Genomic DNA, 23,504 nt, shown 5'->3' with positions numbered 1-23,504 from the left:
CTCCATTTAATCATAGGGAGAAAGCAAATTCAAGGTTCCAGGCCCTAGAGGACCTGGGGACTTCCCAATAGCTGAACAGCTTCTATTGTAAGGAAACAGTTGTGTGAGTCCAGGCATCTTAGGGACAACTTGTAAAAAGGCGATTGTCTGAGTCCAGGCATCTCAAGACAGGGTTTCTCTGTGTAGCCTTGGCTGTCCTGGAACACACAATGTAGACCAGGCTAGCCTCCAACTCAGAAATCTGCCTGCCTCTGCCTCCCAAGTGCAGGATCAAAGGTGTGCACCACCGCCCGGCAACTTCTCCATCTTGCTGGCAGGGTTAAACAAGTTCAGGCCCAAGGACCTACTCCTGCCCCGATTAATGAAAACTCCCTTGCTCAAGCCCTTATGTCAAAATATGATTGGACAATGCTACCACCCACCCACTCCCCCTTGCTCTATGGTTTTCGCCCTTTATATATGGAATGCAGCTTCCCCTAGGGACGCAGTTCAAATCCCCAACTGGCCGCCTCCCTGCAAGCGCATAATATAAAGCTTGTATTTTAAGCTTCAGTCTCTGAAGTGGGTTTTCTCGGCTTCCACCCCGAACCCAACGCAAACCTGCCTCCCAGAGCCTCTGTTAGCATTCAGGCAGCCTGCTCCTCTGTCGCCTAGTAACCTATGATGTCATTATGTGTTGCCAAACAGCTACGCGGCAGACACAGTTCAGCTGCACCTGTGCAAGCTATAAAAGGACCAACCCGCCGCTTTGTCTCTCTTGCACTCTGTTCCCCTCCTCTTGCTCTGCTTCACTTTCTTTCCTGCCACCCCCACCACCATGTCTCTCTCTTTCCTCTCCTTCTCCATCTCTCCACCTCCATCCAATAACTCTCTTTCATATAATATCTGTTGTGTGTGTGGCATCATTTTAAAATAAATACTAACACTCTTAATTATAATACTACACTTCATCTAAACCAGCTCTGCCAAAAAGAGGGAAATGGTCCTTATCTGGTTTCCCAAAGTCCTTTTCCCATGGTTGGACTTTTAGACAAAAGTCCCATTCCCTCAGAGGCTTGCAGAAAAGTTCCTGCTTGCTAAAAAGGAGTCAAGCTCCTTATCTCTGGCAGGAGGCACATGGGGCTCTTCACTAACATGACTGTGCTGCCTATTAACTTGTCAATGTCAGTGCTAGCTTCCAGGCTCTCTCAGTCCCTCCCGAAAGTCAGACTCCAGCCCACAAGCCCCTTTTCTCCTATTTCCATTTAACCCTGGAAATCTTCCCCTGTTGCTTCCTCTTGTTTTTCTGGGAGACAGCCAGTTAGAATAAACTTCTTCCCCTTTCACCCATGGAGCAGCTCAACCCTCCCCCACCACACACACAAGGTTTCTCTGTGTAGCCTTGACTGTCCTGGACTTGCTTTACAGACTAGGCTGGGCTGGAACTCACAGCGATACGCCTGACTCTGCCTCCCTGATTGCTGGGATCCCCAAGACATTCTTAAAGCAAGAGATGTTTATTTTTACTTTTGATCTTCTGGGAAATGAGTTCAGGGCTTCTCACTTATTAAGCAGTTACAATAGCGCTGCAGCCTCCCAAATGTCTATACAATATTGCAATACCCAACTGCCACCTCGCCCTGCTCCAAACAGCTATCTTGGTTTCTTTACTGAGCATTTTCATTCGGCTCAGGGTTCCCTAAGTTCAACTTTTATCTTTGACAACACCTGGAATTGGCCCACTACTGTCAGACAGAGCCCACTATTTTGACAATTATCAAACCCAGGACAAAGAGCTGCTTATTTCGCGTATCAAAGTGCACCTGGCCTCCAGGTTCCTTCAGTCCCTACCTGTTACAGGATACATGGCTGGCACACTCAGCCCTCTGCCCTGAAGTTGAGAGGATCAGACCCGACCTCCTCTCCCCTAAAAACCATCAGTCCCAGGAACTAGGCTATAGGTCACCAATTTCAGGAACAAGACCATAAAATTCCCAACCCAAGGAATAGCCTGAGGATAACCACAAGAATGGGAAGGTATTTTAGCTCAGGGTGGGGCATCTGTGCTGGGCAGCCCACCGACCTCATGGAACAGTCATGGCACAGAAAATACCCAACATTTCTGAGGGCTACAGATAGCTTGCTCAATATTAGTTACTGTTAGCCAACCACTTTGTAACAAGCTTGCCCTTGCTGAATGTCACCCAATTATGTAACTGCTAACCTGGAAATTCCCCAGTCCTTGCTCAAAACCCAATAAAAACCCTCATCCCTCTGAGCTCAGGACTCTACACCTAACTACTGTGCCAGTGATGGTGAAGGCCCAAACTCAAGCTTGTAATAAAGACCCTAATGCATTTGCATTGGAATTGGCTTCTTGGTAGTCTCTGGGGTCTGCAAGACTTGGGCATAACAAAATCTCCAGCCCATTGGCTGGGCTGGCATTCTCCTTGAGATGCTCTTCTCTATATAATCCAGACATTTTGGTTACCTGCCCTTTTTTGTACCTTTGCCCCCTCCCCCCCCCACTGTACTTGGTTCCCTCTCTCCTTTCCCTTCCTCTCCCTTCCCACAAGGCTCAGGGTTGTGTGTCTGCTTCTGTCTATGCTTTCCCACAATCTATAATAAACTTCTCCTTCACCATAACTAGGAGCAGACCATAACTAGGAGCAGTCATGTCCTTTCCTTTTTTTTTTTTTTTTTTATTCAGGGACACGAGGCACAGGACAATCCTATCCTTTGAACTCAATTAAAATCCTTACCCTGTGATTTTATCTGATCCACAGAAAGAGTTAGAAATACCCTAGATGACAGCCACCAGAATCCTGAGGACCCGTTTACATTGTTCGCTCTTGCCCACATTTAAAACAAAGTTGTTACCTTTGAGAGTGTGATGCTTTTCTTTTTTTATTTTTTATGTACACTGTTTACCCTTGTGTCTGTGTGATATGGTTTCTGTGTGCAGGTGTTAGATTCCATGTGGGTTCTGAGAAGTGAACCTGGGTCCTAGAAAGAACAGCCAGTGTTCCTAATCATTGAGCCATCTCTCCAGTGTTGATGCTTCTCTTTTCTAAGACAGGGTCTCTAATATGGTCTCAGGTGCCTTTGAACTCAAGATCCTTTTACCCTCCCAAGGGCTTGCACTAACATTTTGAACCTGATATTAAAACCATTACTAACAGTGTCAGAGGCCTCAAAATATAAAAACATGATATATAATTTAATGCCAAGACAAGGTTTCTGTCTAGCCTTGGTTGTCCTGGAAGTCACTCTGTAGTTCAGGTTGGCCTTGAACTTGCAGAGATCCCTCTGCTTCTGCCTCCCCAGTGTTGGAATTAAAGACGTGTACCGTCACTGCACAACCTTTAATGCATTATTTTTAAAGTAGCTGTTTATACCCATCACGGGAGAAGATAACTTTGATAAAGGGTAGATCGCAACAGAGCGACAGAGGTAGCCATGGAAAATGTGCCAACAATGGACAAAATTCTGAATTAATTGAATGTCTGTTTCCCTTCATTCTTATCTTTTTCACCTAATTCATGATTTCCATGAGGTGTCTTCGATTCTGTGAGAATATATTTTGCTTTTTACTATGTACATGGCATATATAACTCTTAATGGATACAGGTTCAGGACATGATTTATTTAAAGTTTTTTATTCTTTTAAAAAATATTTACACATTTTTATGTGTATGATGGTTTCTCCTGTACTTGGTAGTTCACCACAGGCATGCAGTGCCCGTAGATGCCAGAAAAAGGAGTCAGAGCTCCTGGAACTGTGGTTACAGATGGTTGTAAACTACTACGTGGCTGCAACTGAACCCAGGTCCTCTGCAGGAGACCCTAACGCAATCAATCAATTCAAATAAAAGAGTGAACAATTGCACCAAGGAAAAGGAGAAAAGGAAACAGGAGATTTAGTAAGGAAAGAGAAGGGGAATAAAGAAACTTCTAGGTGTTATCGTGGCAGACTGAGTATATCTGAGTGCATTTATAAATCCCCACTTCATACTTTCTTTGTGGATTATAGCTGATAGTAGCTGTTTAAAAACAATTTTTTTAGGTTTACTTTATTCACACGCTTGCTTTGTCTGTGTACGACCTTGTGATAAGCCTCCATGTGGGTGCTGAGAATCAAACCTGGGTCCTTTGCAAGAACAAATGCTCTTCACTACTGAACCAACTCTCCACCATGACAGCTGTTCAATCTTTGATTCTATGCTAGTTGTTTTAACAGTCTTTCCAATTATCTTTCTCTGTCTTCTCAAATATGTAGGATCCTTTAAATTATGGCAAGATTCTAACTTGAAACAATGTGACTAAGGGAAACAAAGGAAAAGGAACATGAAGGAAACTGTTCTAACAGGAACTGTCAGGAGTGGTGGCCTATCAGCCTTTCACCCCAGCACAGGGAGGCAGAGGCAGGTGATCTCTATGAGTGTGAGGCCGGCCTGGGCTACAGAGTGAGTTCCAGGACAGCCAGGGCTATACAGAGAAACCATGTCCCAGAAGGAAAAAAACGAAAACGAAAACAAAAACAAAACCCACCAGGGAACAACAACAACAACAAAAAACAAAAACAAAACACTTTAAAACAATCATCAAGACGAATATCCTTAAGACACAGAATGAACTATATTCTCAAAAAGAACAAGGTGCTACTTAAAAAGCTTGAATTCTAAAGTTTGGTTAACTACATAAGGGAAAATAGAGGGAATCCCAATCTAGTCAGTTCTACAACAGCAGTGATACTTGGCCTTGAAAGCAGTCATTCTACTCAGTAGGATGGACTCAGCAAACAAATAATTTGCAGAAAGCAAAATCAAATCAATAAATCAAAATTATAACTAAGGTACTTGTCAATTATAAAAAGACAAAAATATTTAAAAGAGGCTATTAGACTATAATCAATATATACTAAATATGAATTTTAAAAAACACTTCAATTGTTATCCTTTAGAGATACTGCCTCATGCAGTTCAGGCTAGACTTGAACTTCTGATCCTGACTCCACATCCCAAGTGCTGATACTATAGGTGTGGAGCAGCTCCAGCTGTATAGTTAAATGACAGAAGTCCCATTGTAGGGGTGAAGGGGAAGATGTGTGAGAAAGCACAATCTTCCAAAGTAAGGTAACATCTACAACTGAAAATGAAAAATACAAAGGGGAGGGGCAAGCAGAAGAGGCAATATGGTCAAGGGTTTGGAGTTCAGATGCCCAGGTTTTATGAATTAGAACCTGTAATAAGCTGTCACTCACTTCATCTGCAGCTAATGAGTTCTCGTCTCTGCAGTAAACGTACTCTGTCAACAAGCTTAAACTTAGCATAGTATTGGTTATCTGGTATACATTAAGTGTTTAAATTACCAATGTTAAGAGTTTGCTGATTGTAAATGTTGAAGTAAAAAGCAGAGAAATGACTAAAAGTTAAAAGAAAAAGCAGGAAATGTGAATGAGAGGTAGGTGGGATGAGAAAGAAATCTAGTATTTTCCTTATTATCTGGAAGCAGCACTGTCCAATGCAAGCCACTCTGTGATTTCAAATGTTCCTACATTCAAAAAATTAAAAAGAAACAGGAAAATTTAATTTTAATAATGTTTTATTTAATTCTATGTATCCAAAATATTATCATTTGAAACACATAATGCTTATAAACAAATTGAGATTTTAACATTCTTTTGCTTTGACTAGTACCTGAAATCCAACATGTTTGCACATACACAGCATATCTGCATCCGGACGAGCCACATAGTAACGTCCAGCCCTAAGTGGCTGGTGGCTATGATACTGGACAGTGTGCCTACGACAGTGAGTGGCCCTGAAAAACAATACTTTCCCACGTGGGTGACAATACAGCAATAGCCACTATGCAGTCACCAACGGAAGAGACTGCCACAGTAGTCTAGCCAAAACAAAAAGTATCTCAATGCCATCAGCCTTCACAGCCAATTACCAATTTACAGAAATAAAAAGGAAAACACACACTAAATGGCAAGCTAAAGATGCTCACAGAACAACTTAGGCTATGGGAAACTTAATAGATGAACAAATGAAAACAGGGAATTTTATTAACATGGAGGAAGACTCTGTGAATCTAAAACTAAAAGGATTTCTTTTTCTAAATGGACACATAGAATATGTTCTGCAACTTTCAGGGAATTGAGAATTTTAGCATAATATTTGGTAATTATTTGACCTCTTACAAGTATGAAATACTAATGAATGATATTATCTGAAATTTTATTCAAATTAATATGCAAACTGAAGACTAATGTGGAAGTTTAAATAAGGTGACATTGGCTATGAATCAGTAATTGCTGAGGCCAGATCATATACACATGGAGGGTTATTACAATGCTCTGTCAGCTCTTGTCAATTTTTAATTTTCCACAATAAGTGATTGCAAAGAAAACTCGGTTTAAAAAAGCTTCAAGATAAACTACAGCTAGTGACTGTAATGGGCAATCACCAAGCATCCAAGCTAAGCTCAGATTAACCCCTTTGGCCTGGGAGAGCTCGGAGTTTTTTCTTATGCTTATACAACCTTAGGAGGACCACATCGGTACCAATGCATTGTATCCTTACCAGCACTGATACTCTCCATAGGGAAGCAGGACTTTCCTTACAATCTATTCATAAACTATACAAAATCAGCCCTTAACAGAGCATAGGGCTGTAATTTAATGCACAGAAAGATGGTCAGAAAACCTAAGTCAAACTAAGCGACACGAATTCAGGACATGAATTAACATAGCTGAAGAACTTAACTAGGAAGCTAACAGTAAATTTTTTTTCATGATTTATTTTTTTAAAAGTGCGAAACTATACAATAATATCCCATTATTCCAAGTTATTTATCATTCTTCCAAGTCTGAAAAAGAGAGTTCATCTTTGAAGTTCCAGAGACAGCAGTCCCACCGACACGTTTATCTGGAATCGACAGCCACAGCACTAATAATGGCAGCGTCTCCCTGACCTGAAACCTGGCGAGGCTCTTGACGCAGAACACTTGCTGTGCATGTCAGCTCACACTAAAACACAAACTTAAACTGGGTGTGTGTGTCACATAAAAATTTTCAGGACAGATTAAAGATTAACATTAAAATTTCACTGAAGTTCAACTTAATTGTTAAACCAAATTAAATACTTTTTTTAAAGATTTTTTTTTTTTATTTTATTTTTGAGACAGGGCTTATCTGTGTAGCCTTGGCTATCCTGGACTTACTTTGTACACCAGGCTGATCTCCAACTCTGAGCGATCCAATCCAATTAAACTCTTAAATGCATACTAACTATAATAACTTTTTCAGGTTTCCCAGCATTTCAAAACCGCTAATCAGTCAATATAACCTTTAAAATGTCAAAGTATGAATATATATTGCACTTTTCTGACAGGCTGGGCTAGTATTGTCTGTGATGATACAAAAAGTATTGAATAAAACATATTTTAAAATCTGTAAGTGCTTGATTAATATCCCTCAAATTATAGTTATCATTCCTAAAAACCTTGTAGGATTTTCTAACATTTAGTTTCTTAGTTTAAATTTTTAAATTTCAACTGGGTGGGGGGAACTTTTACTGACTTTTTCTGTCCTTTTTTTGGTCCCTCAATGTCCAAAGAGAATTTTAAACAAATGACATTCCATGTTTCCTGCCTTCATAAAAAATATGTATTATTAATGTAAAAACCAATTATGCTAATCAAAAAACAGTATTAGTGTGTGTCTATATGTGTGTATGTGAGAGAGAGGTTAACTCTGAAATGTTTATGTATGGCTATAGGTCCCCTAGAGCCTTACTAAATTTTATAAATTTTATAATTAAGATTTAATAAATTACACACTAGAATCAATTATGTAAAGAAAACTTATTTTGTGAAAATTAAGTCAATTCCCAATATGCTTGACAGAAACAAGCTATTCGTTTGCGTCTGATTTCCAATGAAGACATTACTCAAACTGTCCAATGCTTACTTCCAAGTGGTCCACTACGGGGTTCTTCAGGGTGTTTTAAGATTGGCTGTAGCTAGAGTTCTGACTTCCATTTGGACCCTGCTCTCCTTCACTGTTCAAATGGGGAAGAAAGAAATTTGATGCCAATTAAAAGATCCATTTTCCAATACCCTGCTAGTACTACTAATTTCTGAAGTTCATTATTCTGTGGAACAAATTCTACAAAACAAAAACATTCCTGATTATAAAGCACAGGTGTAGAAAAATTAAAAGCCAGAAAACTAACAGTTGGTTTTATGTTTTTATTCTTCTGTAACTTTCCACCCTCATACATAGCAAGCAGTCTGGAAGTTAGTGTCCATATACATTCAAAGATTTGTTAGAGTTTGGAATTCCACTATTATTACAGGTATCACTCAACATAGAGATTACAACTTCTTCTGAACAAATTAAATCTAACATGTCAAATTCTATTTCTACTCTCTAGGAAAATCCAATGTGTCTTTCAAAAAAAAGGAAAAAAAAACCTGTTGTCCAATGGCATACTAAAATCATATGGTAATGATAACAAACTTTTTTAGACATCAAAAATATGGTAATTTCCTGGAAAAATGCTGAATATTAAAATAAAAATAACTAAAGCTGAAAATACCAGTAACTGTGACAATAGGAGATTGCCTGATCTTGTCCATCATCATCTTGCAGCTTCAGGCCCTGCCATTAGTGGAGAGTCACTCAGGGAGCCTCTGTAAAAAATGCATCCAAAGGTAGCTGTTTGAATGACTGCCTCAAGCAGCTCCTCGTAACACTTATGCACCATTTTCTTCTCAATCGTAACATCACTGTAAGCAGCAGCAGTCTATAAATGCATCGTAGTGCTCTATGACCTTTCTAAGAAAAACTACACTCATAGCATTTATCTTCCTTCTCCACCTTTCTCTCTTTGAATGATCTGATACAGAGAGGGCAGAGAGTCACTTAGTTAAGTGAACAGATTCATCTAAACAACAAAAACTTCTTAGCACAGGAGGTTCTTCTTTGGCAAAATTATATGTAAATCTGTGCTATGGATCATAGGATCGCTCAGAAGCTAAAATTTATTATCTATAGCATATCAGATCATGAAAATGGTTACTGATACGTATAAAATAGGTGAATAATCATTACTGAAGGGAGAGGAATGACAGTCAAATGGAAAGAATTACTTTCAAGCTTTTTATCTCTGAACTTCAAATGTTTGTCTAATGCAGCTCCATTTCTGTACAGAATGTGGCTATATGTTGAGGGATACCTGTAATAGACCTCCATTGCCCAGGAAAAAGTTACTAGATAGAAGAACTTATCTTAAAACTGAGACATTCTCAATTTATCAAGACAGAAGTTACATTAACAGAAATCAAGAAATCTTAGTATATATAAGTTTAAGAGAAAAGATAAAATATAACACATTCTAAGAAAATGATAACTGAGTATACTATAGAATGAAAATAAATTAGTAATTAAGTTGAAAATGTACCTGTTTGGAGGTGGTTTTGGTTTTGGCATCTTACTAAGAATAGTTGCCATCTCTTTTCTCTCATCAAAATTCTTCCACTGCTCATATAGTTTTAAAATAACCCTGATTATTTCCAAAATCTAGAAGAAAATATTTGAAAAGATTTCAGTAGCAAAAATGAGCAACATATTAGTATGTAAAGAACACATATCATACTAGTATGTAAAGAACACACATGATGCAGGGCGTGGTGACACACGTCTCAATCCCAGAACTTGGGAGAGAGGCAGGTGGATTTCTATGCATTGCAGGCTAGCCTGATCTACACAGCAAGTTTCAGGCAAGGCAGGGCTATAGAGTGAGACCATGATTTCAAAGATAGAGGAGAGTACCTTCTCCATATCCACAGAAAGTTCCGCAAACCATTGCCTAGCATCTTTCTGTTGTACAACACAGGCTACATGTAGGCAAGCTAGAAACAAAATTGGAGACAATTGTTCAAATTTAATTGCACATATAGTCTTAGAACTGTAGATTTTCATAAAGATTGCCTTATTTTCCAATACTAATTTTTAAATGTGTAGCTTCAATGTTGAGACACACACACACTATTGTGCATCAACATTTAATAGAAGGTTTATCAGTTTGCTGACCCAGAACCAAATGGGTAGCTATAGACGGTCCTTGCCACACTGTCTTCCCAGGGTACAGTCACAGCAAGGGTGCCCTGAGGGCAGACCTGCCACAAGAGAAGCCAACTCCAACCAAGATGTTAGGACAGGGAAAACCACCTATGAACACTAGTGCCAAATCACACCCACACGTCAATGACAGAAAACAAAGCCCCACCTAACTAATGCACTGCTAAATCTTAGAAATGTTTGTTGAATGTACAATAGTTCTGTACCCCAGAGAGCTGGGGAAACCAGAAATGTTAATCAAGCAGGTTATCTCCTCACAGGAGGAAATAAAATACCTGCATTCCAGAGGGGCTGGAGAGATGGCTCTTCAGTAAAGAGTACTGCCTTCTCTTCCAGAGTACCCAGGTTCAATTCCTAGCATCTACACGTCAGCTCACAACTGTCTATAGCTCCAGTTTCAAGGGATCTGACACTCACACAGGCATACATACAAGCAAAACACTAATACACTAATATTAAAACAAAACACTAAACACTAATATTAGAAAAATAAACAAATCATTAGGCAAAAACACCTGCATTCCATCCCGAGTTCAATTCCCAGCAACCATGTGGTTGCTCATAGCCATCTATAACGGAATCTGATTCCTTTTTCCGGTGTGCATGAAAACAGAGCACTCAAATACAAACACAAATGAATAAGTCTTGAAAAAAATACTTTAAATGAACTAATGAAAAAAAAAAACCTTACCAAAAAAAGGGGAAGGGAGGAAATGCTAATCTGTGACAGTTGTAGTGTGTATTACTGAACACTCATATTCATGGATTAGTCTACTACTTCATAAAAACATAAATTATAATGAGGTGAAATTTATTTTAGGATGACCTAAATAGGCAAAGACAGTTTAACCAATAAAGGCATACCAAATTTACATACCTAAAGCTATCATGAAAGGAGGATACAGCAGACAAAGATCCGTCCTGTAGGTATCATTCACTATCCTCCTGTAGAAATGTAAATCTTATTACTAAAAGCGCAACTACTTTACTGACTATGTAACTTCTCCCACAGAGAGCCAGATTTCCCACCGTTGTGCACTTACATCCCTGTTCGATTACTGAGCACAGCCACAAAAATGAAACATAGAGGCAAAACAAGGACTTCATGAATGTGACAACAAAGAGATACACATTACTGAATAAAAACAAAAATTCATGTATTAGTGAGTATATTTTCAATTTTGGGACTTCACAACAAATTATGTAAAATAAAAATTATTTACATTTAAAAAAAATCAAAAGTAAACTGGGTTTTGTTGAATCCAATCAAAAAGTATTATTTTAAAAATAAATGTTAATTTTCATGTAAAGTCTGATTTTCATACAGTATATTTAGCAGGTATACTTATCAAATAGGTAATCCAAGATATGTATAGCTTCATAACTTATACCACTATAGCTGCTAAAAGTGTAACACGCAGAGTCTGCACTTTACGATGCTAAATCACACATTCAGTCGCCAGTGCTCCTGCGTAGTCCTTAAGAGCAACGTCGGTTTTAGTTACCATGCAAGGGGGAGCAGCACGTCCTCTTGGCCCATGTCCTGCACATACTGGAGCAAAGGTCTATAAGGATGATAAACTATCAAGCAACAATCCTAGAAACAGGTTTAAAATATGTATATATAAATAGAGTCATTACAAGATAAAACGGTATCACTTTCCAATGACTTGTTCTCTGTATTTCAAATAATTTCTCTTTCACATACTTGCTTCCTTTTTTTCTCTTACTCAAATATGACCCCAAGCTACTGCAATAGTGAGGGCAGTGCTCTCTCTGGACTGTACCTTGGTACATCAGTTGGCACTCAGTCAGCACCCATTCTTCCCCTTAGAGATTCAAAGTGTCACATCCGTAACACACTAGCGTGTAAATCCATAATTCTCAACTAGAGGAGCAAAATTATGCATGCCAAAGACACAATCTATCTCTAACTCTGCACACATACACAAACTGTGCACATAACTTACAATGGTTTAATGTCTTGGCAATTTGCTTGTAATCCTTAGTATAGTTACAGTAAAATAAAAATGTTCCAGTCCAAGTAAGATAAATTATTTTATAGGCTTTAGAAAGGTGGTAATGCTTATACTTTTATAATTTTGCCATAACATATCAATTAACTTCCTTGCAGTACCATTCATTAAGTTTTACTGTATTATTAAAAGATATACATACCATTAATTCTAAAAGGTAAAATTCACATTCTAGTATCTGGTAAAAGAAAAAAAAATCAAACAAGGAAAATAAGTATAGTTTCATGAATACTCTATTTAAAATAACAACTTAGAGATACAGATAAATTAAATAATTTATCAATATTACATATAGTTTCTAAATCAAGAAAATAAACACAGTAGCTTATATTAGCATTAATATTCACACAAAAAATTTACTAGTTTTGTTTGTGTTTGGAGACAGAGTCTGACGATATAGACCAGGCTTGCTTCAAAGTCACAAAGACTTTGCTTCTGAGCCCACCTCTGCTTCCTGTGTGCTAGGACTAAAGGCGTGTGCCATTACGCCTGGCAAAAATGCTTTTTAATGTTATATAGAACATTTTAAACTCTTAAAAGGAAAAGGTAGTATCACATATTGGGGAAATGGGCAGGGATAACTTGAAATTGAACCCAAAGTCTCAAATATGCTAAGCACTTACTCTACTACTGAGCTATAACTCCAGAATTCTTGCTCCTTAAGAAAAGAAAAAGCCTGTTTTATAACTGTTAGAAGCTTCAGTTTTAAGCCAGGCATGGTAGCACATGCCTTCAACCCTAGCAGAGGCAGGCAGATCTCTGAGTTTGAGGCCAACTTTGTCTACAAAGCGAGTTTGAGAGTTTGAAGATAGCCAGAGCTACACAGAGAAACCCTGTCACAAATAAAACAAAACAAACTTTAAATTTTTCTGTGTAATTTCTATATGACAAATGCACAGGGCAATTATCTACACTACATGGAATAAACAAATTCCTTGCAAGGTGGGAAAAGGTACATCTTTTAAAGTACCAACAGAAACTCAAGTGGTAATTTCCCAAGAGTAGTTTTCAAATTATTCCATGATAGCAGTGCTCACACAAGCTTTGACACAAGAGCTGCTGGTTACTACTCAAGCCTGAAAATTCTGCTTTAATTTGGAGAAGCCCTAACTTCAATTTTATTAAAAATTCTTAAGGTAACTACCTAGGATCCAAGATTAATAGTTGCTACTCTTAAGTATTACCAGAAAAAAAAAAAAAATATATATATATATATAGAAAAGCCACTGAAGTTTAATGTAAAATAATGTCTATATTTTATAGTATTTGAAACTCCCATTTCTAAGAGATGCTGAAGTTTACTCTAATATAATACAGTTAGTTAATAATACAGAGTTTTATGTAATGTACTCACATGATTCATCCTGTAAGGGAACTCCTTTGGAAAGGCATATGAAAACCTAGTTTTTACTACAGGAAGCAAAACAAAACAATTAAAGCCAAGAAAATGCCATTGTCAATTCATCCAAATTTCCTTTAATATAGTCTAAAATATTAGAAGGTATGCTATATTACCTTCAGTAGGGGCTCTCAGAAATACTTAAAAAAAGTTCTAGAGCTTTGTTTTCAGGGAGGGCAAAGATTGGATAGTAGAAAGCTCACTTTCCTATATGATTGTAGAGCCTTAATTGTATAACAACAACAACAAAAAAAAAAAGGTTCATGTTAGAATGATGACATGTGCTTGCACTCACAGCTCCTGGGAGCATAGGCAAGAAAGGGAAAGGGAAAAGAAGGGCAAGATGGAAAAGTTAGGATAATACACCAAAAAGTTAGCAGTAATTATCTGAGGTTAAAAAAATTATGTTTTAACTAACTGATACATTCAGAACTTATAAATGTTTTTGCCAAAAGGCATAAACTAATTTATTTATTCGTTTGTGTTTAGTTTTTTTGAGACAAGATCTTAATATGCAGCCTTAGCTGGCTAAGAACCTGCTATGTAGGCCAGGTCGGCCTCAAAGTCACAGAGATCAAGGCTGGCCTCTGCCTTGTGCTGGTATCAAAGGTATATACAACCACACCTTGTCAAAAGCAAATACTTTAAATAAAAGTGTCATTATATGTGCAAAGTCTTTAGCTGATTTTCTTCTACTACACAGTTACTATTTGCACTCACTAATAAAGTACAAATGAAAACCCATTCTTAACTATCTCAAAAGTAATGAGTTACATATAGTTAAGTATTATTGAGAAAATTGTATTTAAGTCATTACGCTACAATACTTAAACCAATGAGGGTATCAACTGGCAGCTCTAACAGTTTTGGTTTAGAATTCTTCCCACTGATACAAGTGACTTCCTTCATTCAAAGAAAGAAGACTTCTGTGCATTTTATGTATTACATTTTCAAAAAGGATATTTCATAAACTAGACACTCTACAATGAATTTAGGTAACATCTGCCAAGATCTCAAACCTTGAACTGTTTAAACTTGACCTTAGGAAATTCACATTCTTTCCCTCCTTCTGAAACTGTGTCCAGTAAAGCCTCTGGGCTTTACAATTCCTTTACTGTAAGCAGGGTGCGAAGTATACAGATAAAGCAGTTTCCTGCTAATGGCAGAGGCTCAATGAGGTAAAGCCATGTCTGTCCAGGACCCACATAGTGGTGCATACCTTTAACCCAGCACCCCATTTACGCAGTCAGATCCTGTTTGTACACTGATAAACGTCACTAACCCTTAGACTTAAACAGCTAACACCTCCACTGGGATTAGATTCACATCATGCTGTCAGCTCCTATTCCGCTTCATGGTAAAATGATCCACTTTTTTTTATTTTGGATGTTAGAGACAGGGTACTAAGACTTGATCTCAAAACAACAAAAACCAAAATGTCATAAAGAATGAAGAAATTGGGGAGAGGTATAGGAGGAGAGGAGGGAGTGAAGGGGGGATTAGGAGGGGCTGAGCAAGTGGGCTACAGCTGGGATACAAAGTAAATAAACTGTAATTAATAAAAAATAAATAAATTAAAAACAAAAAAAATACAGAAACTTTTTTAGAGATACTCTCATGTAGCCCAAACTCACTATGTAGGTGAGACTAGCCTTGAACTTCCTAATCCTTTATGTCCACCTCCTAAACACCTCCCATGCTAATAAAGAGATTCCTTGGAGCAGTAAGAAATTCACCTACATGTGGTTCATAAAACAACAAAAGAAAAAATCTGTTACAGAGCTTACTTCAGATTTCATTCTTAAAGCAGAATACACATTTTGCACTTACATACAGAAGTAGTAGCAGCGATCAATCTTGTATTTGAGACAACACCAAACTCCTATTGAAAAGTGAAAGACATCAAGTACTTATTACCCAAAACCCACTAAAGGTATCTGCTATCTATTCAAAACAGTATTTCCAAGTTCTTCTCATATTTATAGTCTATTCAGCTTCTACCTACTTAATCTACGAAATATTAAGGTTTCCAAATGTACTACATTTCCTTAAAATTTCATTAATTTGGGTTGGAGATACAACTCAGTGGTATACTGCCTGCCTGCCAAGAATGTGCAGGGTCCTGCTTCAGTCCTTAGCTCAATTAGCTCAATCAGTCATCCAGTCAGTAAACAAATGCTGGTATTACTCAGAAGACCATACAAATACCAATCTTTCTAAAGAATGAAACAGTTACAATGGAATACAAGGCTTTTAGGTAATTTATCATTTCTTTTTCAACCTTAATATATTACCACTATAAAATAACTAAAATTTATTATGTAAGGTACTTTAAATGCACTCTTACTTAATTTCAGAAAAACACTTGAGATTTCTAAACCATTTACTTCCTTTTAAAGTAGAAAAAGCAAAATCTGTCCTGTATTTAACATATTAAAAACTATTCATATACCTTCTATTAAAACTAGGTAATCTGTAACTTTATAACTATGTGCATATGTGTAATTATGCATGTAAACATACAGTATATGAATTTAAACTTCAAGAAACCTAGTCAGTAAAACTAAAAATTAAAAGCTGGAGATAATACGTTAAACATGATTTTGTACAACAATTTCTATTCAATTAGAAAACAGAAACTTTTGGTCATAGTTCAAGATAAAATGTAATGCAACATAATGAGAGGGGGGAATGAAGGAACTATCTACAAATACCTGCTGGCACAAGGAAAACCCGTTTTCCAATGGAGTGCCGCTGATATATCAACTACAGTCTACAGCAGGCCGGGTGCGGAGGAGTGGCTGGCCAACACAAAATCAACTCCCTGGCTTTTTTTTTTTTTTTTTTTTTGCAGGCTTTTTGTTTCTTACTGGCTTTTTTGTTTATTTTGATTTTTGTTTTATGTTTTTGGTTCTGCTTTGTTTGAGAGGGAGAGTGGTTAGGGACGAGGATCTGGGAGAAGTTCGGGGCGAGGGGAAAACATGATCAAATATAATGCATAAAAATTTAAGGATACAAAGTAATTCAACAATCAAACCTGAAAATATACCTCACCTACAAAGAGCCTTTACACATTCAGGCCTACAGACTAAAACCAGGCCTCGTGGAAACTAGGTAGGCTCTCTCTATATGAGACTTCCACAACTAGATTTATCAAATTTTATCTTGTGTTAACACAGGTTTCTAGGAAGGGTTTTAGCATTTCTAATTAGTCAATTTTGTTTAGGAGATAATTTAAAAAGATGTCATGAATGCTTCTAAATCAAAATGAACACAAAAGAAATGTAAACCTACTAGGCTAAATTCGTATGCATACAATTACTATTCTAAAGACATTACCTAAGAATAAAAAAGAACAGACTAGGGACTGTGTGATTAGTTAAGAAAAACAGCCAGTTCTCAGAATCTGCTACTATTTGTGTTTTGGCTGAAAGATAAACTTTCTCAACAATACTACACTACAATCCAGTTGCTGGTCCAAGTCCTTATTTGTCTTCTCTCCTACCTACCTGTTCTGCTCCCACTGGCCTAGAGTCTCCTAGAGTCTATAGAGCCAGAGCCTTTCCTAATCCTTGCCTGCCCGGTTCACTCTCCCCCTATGGATTGTTACCAGAGAAGACAGGAATAAATAAAAAGCACAGGGGTGAGGAGCAGCTACATTCTCACGCTAATGTAGATAAGCTCTGGTACTTAACACAACTTAGCACCACACAATGTCTTTTTGTTGTTTCAAAACAGAGTCTCACTATGTAGCTCTGGCTGTCCTAGAACTCAGAACTTACTTTGTCATTCAGGGTGGCCTTGAACTCAGAGATCTGACTGCCTCTCCCTCCCAGGTGCCAGGATTAAAGGCATGTACCAGCACACTAAGCAATGTCTTTAAAAGATAGCAAAGTAAGTTATAAGATGGAGATCTAGACTATGAGGACCCAAGAATTAGCTCTGCCTCTGACGTGTATGACTGCTGTTCTCTCCATGCCCTAGCTTCCTTTTATAAAATGGGGATGTTAGTGTTTCAGCTCTGAGGGGAAAGGCTTCACCATGGAGGCGGTGCAGCTCTGACAGGGAAAGTTCCCTCATGGGAAGTGTTACATCTCTGAGGGAGAAGGTTCCCCCAGTGTTGCAACTCTGAAGGGAAAGGCATCCTGGCAGCCAGGAGCCAAGCAATACCACAAAGTCACATCAAATGAGAAACCTCACAGGGCTGGAGAGATGACTCAGCGGTAAAGAGCACTGGCTGCTCTTCCAGAGATCCCGAGTTCAATTCCCAGCAACCAACATGCTAGCTCACAACCATCTGTAATGGAATCTGATTTCCTCTTCTGGTGTGCATGAGAACAGAGCACTTGTATATATAACATAAATGAATAAATCTTTAAGGAAATGAAAAAGAAACTTCACACAAGAGATTTGTTGGGAAAAACAAGAGAAGATGGTTGCCTTTGCTTGGGTGAAAAGCAGCAGGGACCTGAGCAGAAGGCAGGCTTTATATAGGGTTTCTGGGGGAAAGGGGTGCTTTCTAGAGTGGCATGGTATTGGTGGGAGTTTTGTGGCCTGGTCTTGGGGCAAGCTCAAGGATTGGTGGGTTTCTTTTTCTTGACCTTGGTCTCCAGCTTGGGCTCATCTCAGGGTCAGGGTGTTCTTTCCTTGGCCCTTCTATTCTACAGGGATACTACTGCTGTATACTCCACAGTTACAGGATTAAATCACTTGATACACAGTAACTGCCACATTTATTACATAAAAATACTTGCAAGATGTGTATATTATTTTGTATAAATTTCCAGCTATGATTATCCATACAAAGACAATGTTTAAAAAAAAAGATTAACCATACATAGTAATTATTCTTTGACAAAAACCAGAAAATTGTTTTGTACCTCTACTTTGGATGCCAGAAACACACATGTAGGAGCCATTAATACAGGATCTATACTTTTCAGAGAATACCTAAAATGATTAGACAAGAGTTAAATGATGACTGTTTAGAGAACACACTGGGGGTAGGGAGAATCATAACTCTACAGCAAACAAGTGATTTATTCATATATGGTACATAGAAATTAGGAAAGAATTTCAGCCAAGGACAAAACAAACAAACAAAGAAACAAACCAGCCATACCTGGCATAGAATCTCTTAAAATAGACCGTAGCAGTAGCAATAACTTGTTGTCTTAATTTAAGATGTTCACCTAATGCTTGGATAACTAAAGAGAAAATAATAAAATTTAAATGTATCATCTGGCATCACTAATAACACTAATAATATTAACTTTTAACAGTAATTTCTATGTTGAAATGCTGAGCATTCATACCTAGGCACCCTCAGACATCTGCGAACCACAGCAGATTAAGACGTGCAAATGTGGCAATATGCATAAACAAGAAAAAGAAACTGCCCACAACTTATATTTGCAATAAAGAAGTAGAATATAAAATATTCTTCCTTTGCTACATATTTTAATGCTTTTCATATTAAAATAGCTTTAAAGAGTAAGATAATGTCATTTTACCATGAAATCCATAGGTAACCTTTGATATAAGAGAAAGGTAGATTTGCAGAGAGTGACAGAGTTAAAGACCAGGCAACAGGACTGGAGATACGGCTGAGGAGTTGAAAGCTCTTGCAGAAGACGGGGATTCCATTCCTAACACCCACATGGTGACTTAAACCCATCTGTAACTCCAATCTTCTTAGCACCATATACAGCATATAGTGCACAGATACAAGCAAAATACCCACATAAAATACAACAAAACAACCTCCAAACAGGCAACAATGCTATCCCAGACACAGTAAAGGTCTCATGACTAAATCTTCTTGCTAATGCAAAGATATAAGGTAAACATGACAACTATAAGATGTTAATTAAAAGAATCATTTATTCTTAAAGTATTTTGCTTTAGCCAACGTTAAAATGAGTTAGACTAGAAATATCTAAGGAGCATTACGTGCTTATGGCACATAAGGTGCAAAAGGTGTTTCCCGGAACGCTAAAACGATAAATGTATAATAAACGCCTTAACTGCAGACTGTAACAACCCACTGAAAATCACCACACAAAAACGCGTCAAAGGTGAGCAGCTATACTATACTACTTCAACCAATTTAAAAGTTACCGTTTGTAAAAAATATCTGTAATTTCCAATACTCTTCTTCTGAGAGAAACTTTAAGTCCTTCTGGCGCTCTTTCAACAGATCTTGTTTATCCAAAATCCACTGCAAACTACAAAATATAAAGATGTTAAAGCATAGTATAAAAAGCCAACAAGCAAAGCACCTAAAACACTACAATTCAACAAGCTGGTCATATTCAAAGAGGTATGGGTGTTTTTTTTTTGTTTGTTTGTTTGTTTGTTTTTCAAATCAGGGCTTCTCTGTGTAGTCCTGGCTGACCTGGATCTGTAGATCAGACTGGCCTCAATCTCAGAGAGGTCAGCCCCTCCCAATCACCACCAAATGCCAGGATTAAAGGCATGTAGCAGTACACCCAGCTGCTTCTTGCCTGGCTAGGAAAGTAGCACAGAGGTAGAGAGAGCATTAGCTCACCTCCGAAACTCCAGCATTAATTCTTCTAAAGAGGTCTCTAAAATACTGCATAAACTATATTCAACAATAAAATGCTTGAGTTCTTCAATATATGCTCACCTATTTCAAGTAAATCCTGCCTCAGAGGAAATTTTCCTTCTTTTTAATGAAATAGCTTTTTCAATCAGCATTTTGAGCATCACCCCAAAGTTTCACAGTCTTGTTGGGCCAATGTAATTCTTTTAGCTTTTGATGCTTTTTTTGTGCCTGCTGTGCTGACTATCTTCAAATTCTGGGTCAGTCTGCTTGACTCCCATTCTGTCTGGCCCATGAATGAGAATGCTGTGGACTCCGTTCTAAACCCTCAGGTAAGCTTGTCATCAGATTTCTGTAGCTTTTCAGCAGCCCACCTGAAGCCTCAGCAAGATGTTTTGAGGAAGAAACAGGAGAACTGGAGGGTATAGAAATCCCTTGATGTTTTCAAAGATTCTCTATGTCTTTCTGATTTCCTTCATACATTTGTACAAGCACCAGCACATAGGTTCTCAGACCCTTTATGGTGTCGAAGAGAGACTCTTAAAACATACTTATTATTGTCTGTCCCAGTATCACACCACTGAGACAGACAATCAAAGCAGTATCTGAGTACCAGGATTAAGTACAGGCCCAAAGCTAATCCCTCCTTTTTGGCTCACTCAAATTCTAGGGGCATAAAAGTCAATCTAGGAGTCGGCAAATGGTGGCACAAGCCTTTAATCCCAACACTTGGGAGGCAGAGGCAAAAGGATCTCTGTAAATCTGAGGCCAGCTCTAGGACAGCCAAGGCTACAAAGAGAAACTCTGTCTGGAGAAGAAAATAAAAAGGTCAGTGTAGGCATAAAGCAGAGCTAGGAAGCAGCAGGTAGAAACAAGCGCGACTCACTCCTCCCCTCAAAGTAAATAAATACTAAATCTGCAAGTAAGACGAAAGACAAGAGATTATAATGCCACTGCTACGAACAAAACCAGCCACAGCAAGCCATACCCGTCCGGAACAGGCAACCTGAGAGAGCTACAATGGGCTAGTTTCTCCTGCCTGTGCCCACATCATCCCACCTACCGAAACCCCCAAATCCGCAATGAAACCGCCTCAGTCTTTCATCCCGGGGACCGGACCTCTTACCTCTTTCTTACCCATCCTTGGAGCTCACCTCCCCTCAGCCCTCGAAATCCTGGGCGAAGAGGGGTGGCCAGCAAACAAGTGCATTACGCTCCGGACCCGCGGCTTCTCGGGGAGGCTCACCCGCACTCCAACAGCGGCCAGGACGGAATCTCCAAGGCAATGGCAGGCCCAGTCCTCCCCGTGCTCCAGAACCCCGTCCCACGCGAGAAAATGGACGCTCACTTACTAGTGGGAGCTCTGCCAGAAGTTCCCTGCCATGGAATACTGCTTGCCCTGATACAGAGGCACCAGCCGGCAGCGCGGCCAGCGGCGCGCCCGCAGACCCCGTCCAAGCCGCGGTGCTCCTCACCCAGACCGGCCGGACTGAACTCCACGGCAACCGCAGCCAGAGGAAGGGAGCAGCACGCCGTCGCCTTGACACCGGTCGACAACAACTGCGCGGCGCTCACCGGTTCCGGCTGACAAAAGTTCCGGCCCTCCCTGCGAGCGGAGGGAGCCGGCGAACCACTGGACCGCCGAGGGGCGTGTTGAGGCGGCTGACCGGAAGGAGAGGAAGCAGAGGCGGAGCCTCGGGGAGCGGGGTTTCCTGCCAGGCACGCCCCGTGGCTGGCGCAGCGCGGTCTCCTCCTTGGTGCTGTTTTCTTTCTGGGGTCTCGTTGTCTACCGTGTCTAGGCCCTCAGAAACATCGCTCTGGCATTTGTAAGAAAGCAGGGCGTCACACGGCTTCTCTTTCCCTGGGATTGGAAGAGGAAAGGCATGAAGACAATGTTGGCGTTACGGTCTAAGTGCTCTCGGTGAAGTTGCTGCCGGCTCTACGCCTGAAGAGTTAACAGGTTTTAGTATGGCAGCAGTCCTTTCACGTCAGAGCCGCCTGTTAGTACACAAAATCATGGCAGAGCAAGGCTGCCCATCTAGCCACACTAAATCATACCTGGTATCTAGTAGTCTAGTATTGCTGCATTGCCCTCCGTACTGCAGTGGCTGAGACAGGGACGTTAGGAGTTTCCGGCCAGTCCTTGCTTCTTGCTGAGACCCTGGCCGGGAGTAAGGGGAGTGGGTCTAGAGGCTAGCTCAATCGGGATGCGCCCCAGAAGCCCTGGGTAAATTCCCAGGTCTATGTACTACACAGACCCCGGAACAGTGAGCTCATGTATCCTCATCCACACCATTTTAGGCCAGATCAGGACCATATACTATGTATGCACCGAATGGCAAGGTTGTTCATCCTCTGCTACATCATTTTAGGCCAGCCTCGGAGACGTGAGAACCTGTCTACATTTTTAAAGTTTTAATTTAAGTTAAAAATGTTTCAATGATTGGACACACCTGAAAATTACTCAAGAATTCTGAGGCAGATAAGACAAATGTTTCTTGTGGGTGGAGACCAACTGAGTTGTGGACTGAATGAAAACTATTTTTATAAGTGAAACTAGTGTGCCATCTTTAGAAAAGATGTTTTAAAATCGATCCACTTGTGCACACACACATTTAACCTGTGAAGCACATTTATTAATGAATTTGGATGAGCTAGACTGGTTTATTGTCATGACATCTCCCCATTTTCACCCCAAATACCCCCAGCTTTGGAAATGTTGAGGAGCATGCAAACACTATTGTCTGTTTCAATGCGGATCACATTTTTTTTTAAAAAAAATGTTTTTAAAACACTGCCATCACCTCAGACATGAACTGCATCATAAAAGTTTAAAATTTCTTCAACTCTTTTTTTCCTTTTTGTTTTGTCAGCCTTGCATATGAATTCTGTAACAAACTCCTATTACCAATATTTTATGTGATCCTATGACATTATTATTTTTCATTTTCTGTTTAGACAGGACCCCGCTATGTAGCTCTGGCTGTCCTGGAACTCACATATAGACCAATCTGGCCTCAAACTCACAGGGTTCTGCCTACCTTTTCTTCATGAGTGCTGGGATTAAAAGTGTGAACCACCACACCCAGCTTCTATAGCACTTTAAAAATGGGTCCGCAGTGCTGCACGCCTTTAATCCCAGCACTCAGGAGAGAGGCAGGCGGGTATCTGAGTTCAAAGCCAGCCTGCTCTGCAGAATGAGTTTCAGAATAGCCAAGGCTGCACAAATGAGCCCTGTCTGAAGAGAGCAGCAAACGAGCAAGCAAGCAAACAAACAAATGTACCCCAAGCTGGCCTGGAGCCCACCATGAAGTCAGCCTGTTCCGACCTGCTTCCCTGTTGCTGAGATGAAACACTGACCAAATGCAGCTT

General features: G+C 39.4%; 1 protein-coding gene across 4 annotated transcripts; it reads right to left on the bottom strand.

Annotated features, from left to right (window-relative positions):
* Positions 1 to 5,565: 5,565 nt before the first annotated feature.
* Ccnc (cyclin C) lies at positions 5,566 to 21,693 on the bottom strand. Of its 4 annotated transcripts, none has more exons than XM_060386052.1 (13): positions 21,485 to 21,693; positions 19,688 to 19,794; positions 18,690 to 18,774; positions 18,448 to 18,517; positions 15,398 to 15,449; positions 13,523 to 13,578; positions 12,311 to 12,346; positions 11,638 to 11,729; positions 11,010 to 11,077; positions 9,824 to 9,903; positions 9,453 to 9,571; positions 8,589 to 8,682; positions 5,566 to 8,048 (listed from the first exon to the last, which is right to left on the bottom strand). In XM_060386052.1, the coding sequence occupies exons 1-12, from the start codon at positions 21,514 to 21,516 to the stop codon at positions 8,631 to 8,633; spliced, it is 849 nt and encodes a 282-aa protein (XP_060242035.1). In that variant the 5' UTR covers positions 21,517 to 21,693; the 3' UTR covers positions 5,566 to 8,048; positions 8,589 to 8,630. The 4 variants fall into 4 exon arrangements, with proteins under 4 accessions (XP_060242035.1, XP_021483609.1, XP_021483607.1 ...); XM_021627934.2 differs by lacking the exon at positions 8,589 to 8,682 and having other exon boundaries at positions 5,566 to 7,015; positions 7,958 to 8,048; XM_021627932.2 differs by lacking the exon at positions 8,589 to 8,682 and having other exon boundaries at positions 21,485 to 21,692.
* Positions 21,694 to 23,504: the final 1,811 nt, after the last annotated feature.

This window comes from Meriones unguiculatus, chromosome 6 (assembly GCF_030254825.1).
Source record: "Meriones unguiculatus strain TT.TT164.6M chromosome 6, Bangor_MerUng_6.1, whole genome shotgun sequence".
In the NCBI taxonomy this organism is placed as follows: domain Eukaryota; kingdom Metazoa; phylum Chordata; class Mammalia; order Rodentia; family Muridae; genus Meriones; species Meriones unguiculatus.
The sequence above is the reverse complement of the archived record's forward strand: the minus strand, read 5'-3'. Positions and strand labels throughout refer to the sequence as shown.

Excerpts from the sequence above, each read along its gene's own strand:
- Ccnc (XM_021627934.2), bottom strand. The coding sequence starts at position 21,516 with ATGGCAGGGAACTTCTGGCAGAGCTCCCACTA. Across the intron at positions 19,795-21,484 it reads TTCTGGCAGAGCTCCCACTA|TTTGCAGTGGATTTTGGATA; the intron begins GTAAGTGAGCGT and ends TATATTTTGTAG. Across the intron at positions 9,904-11,009 it reads TCCTTTCATGATAGCTTTAG|CTTGCCTACATGTAGCCTGT; the intron begins GTATGTAAATTT and ends TTTTGTTTCTAG.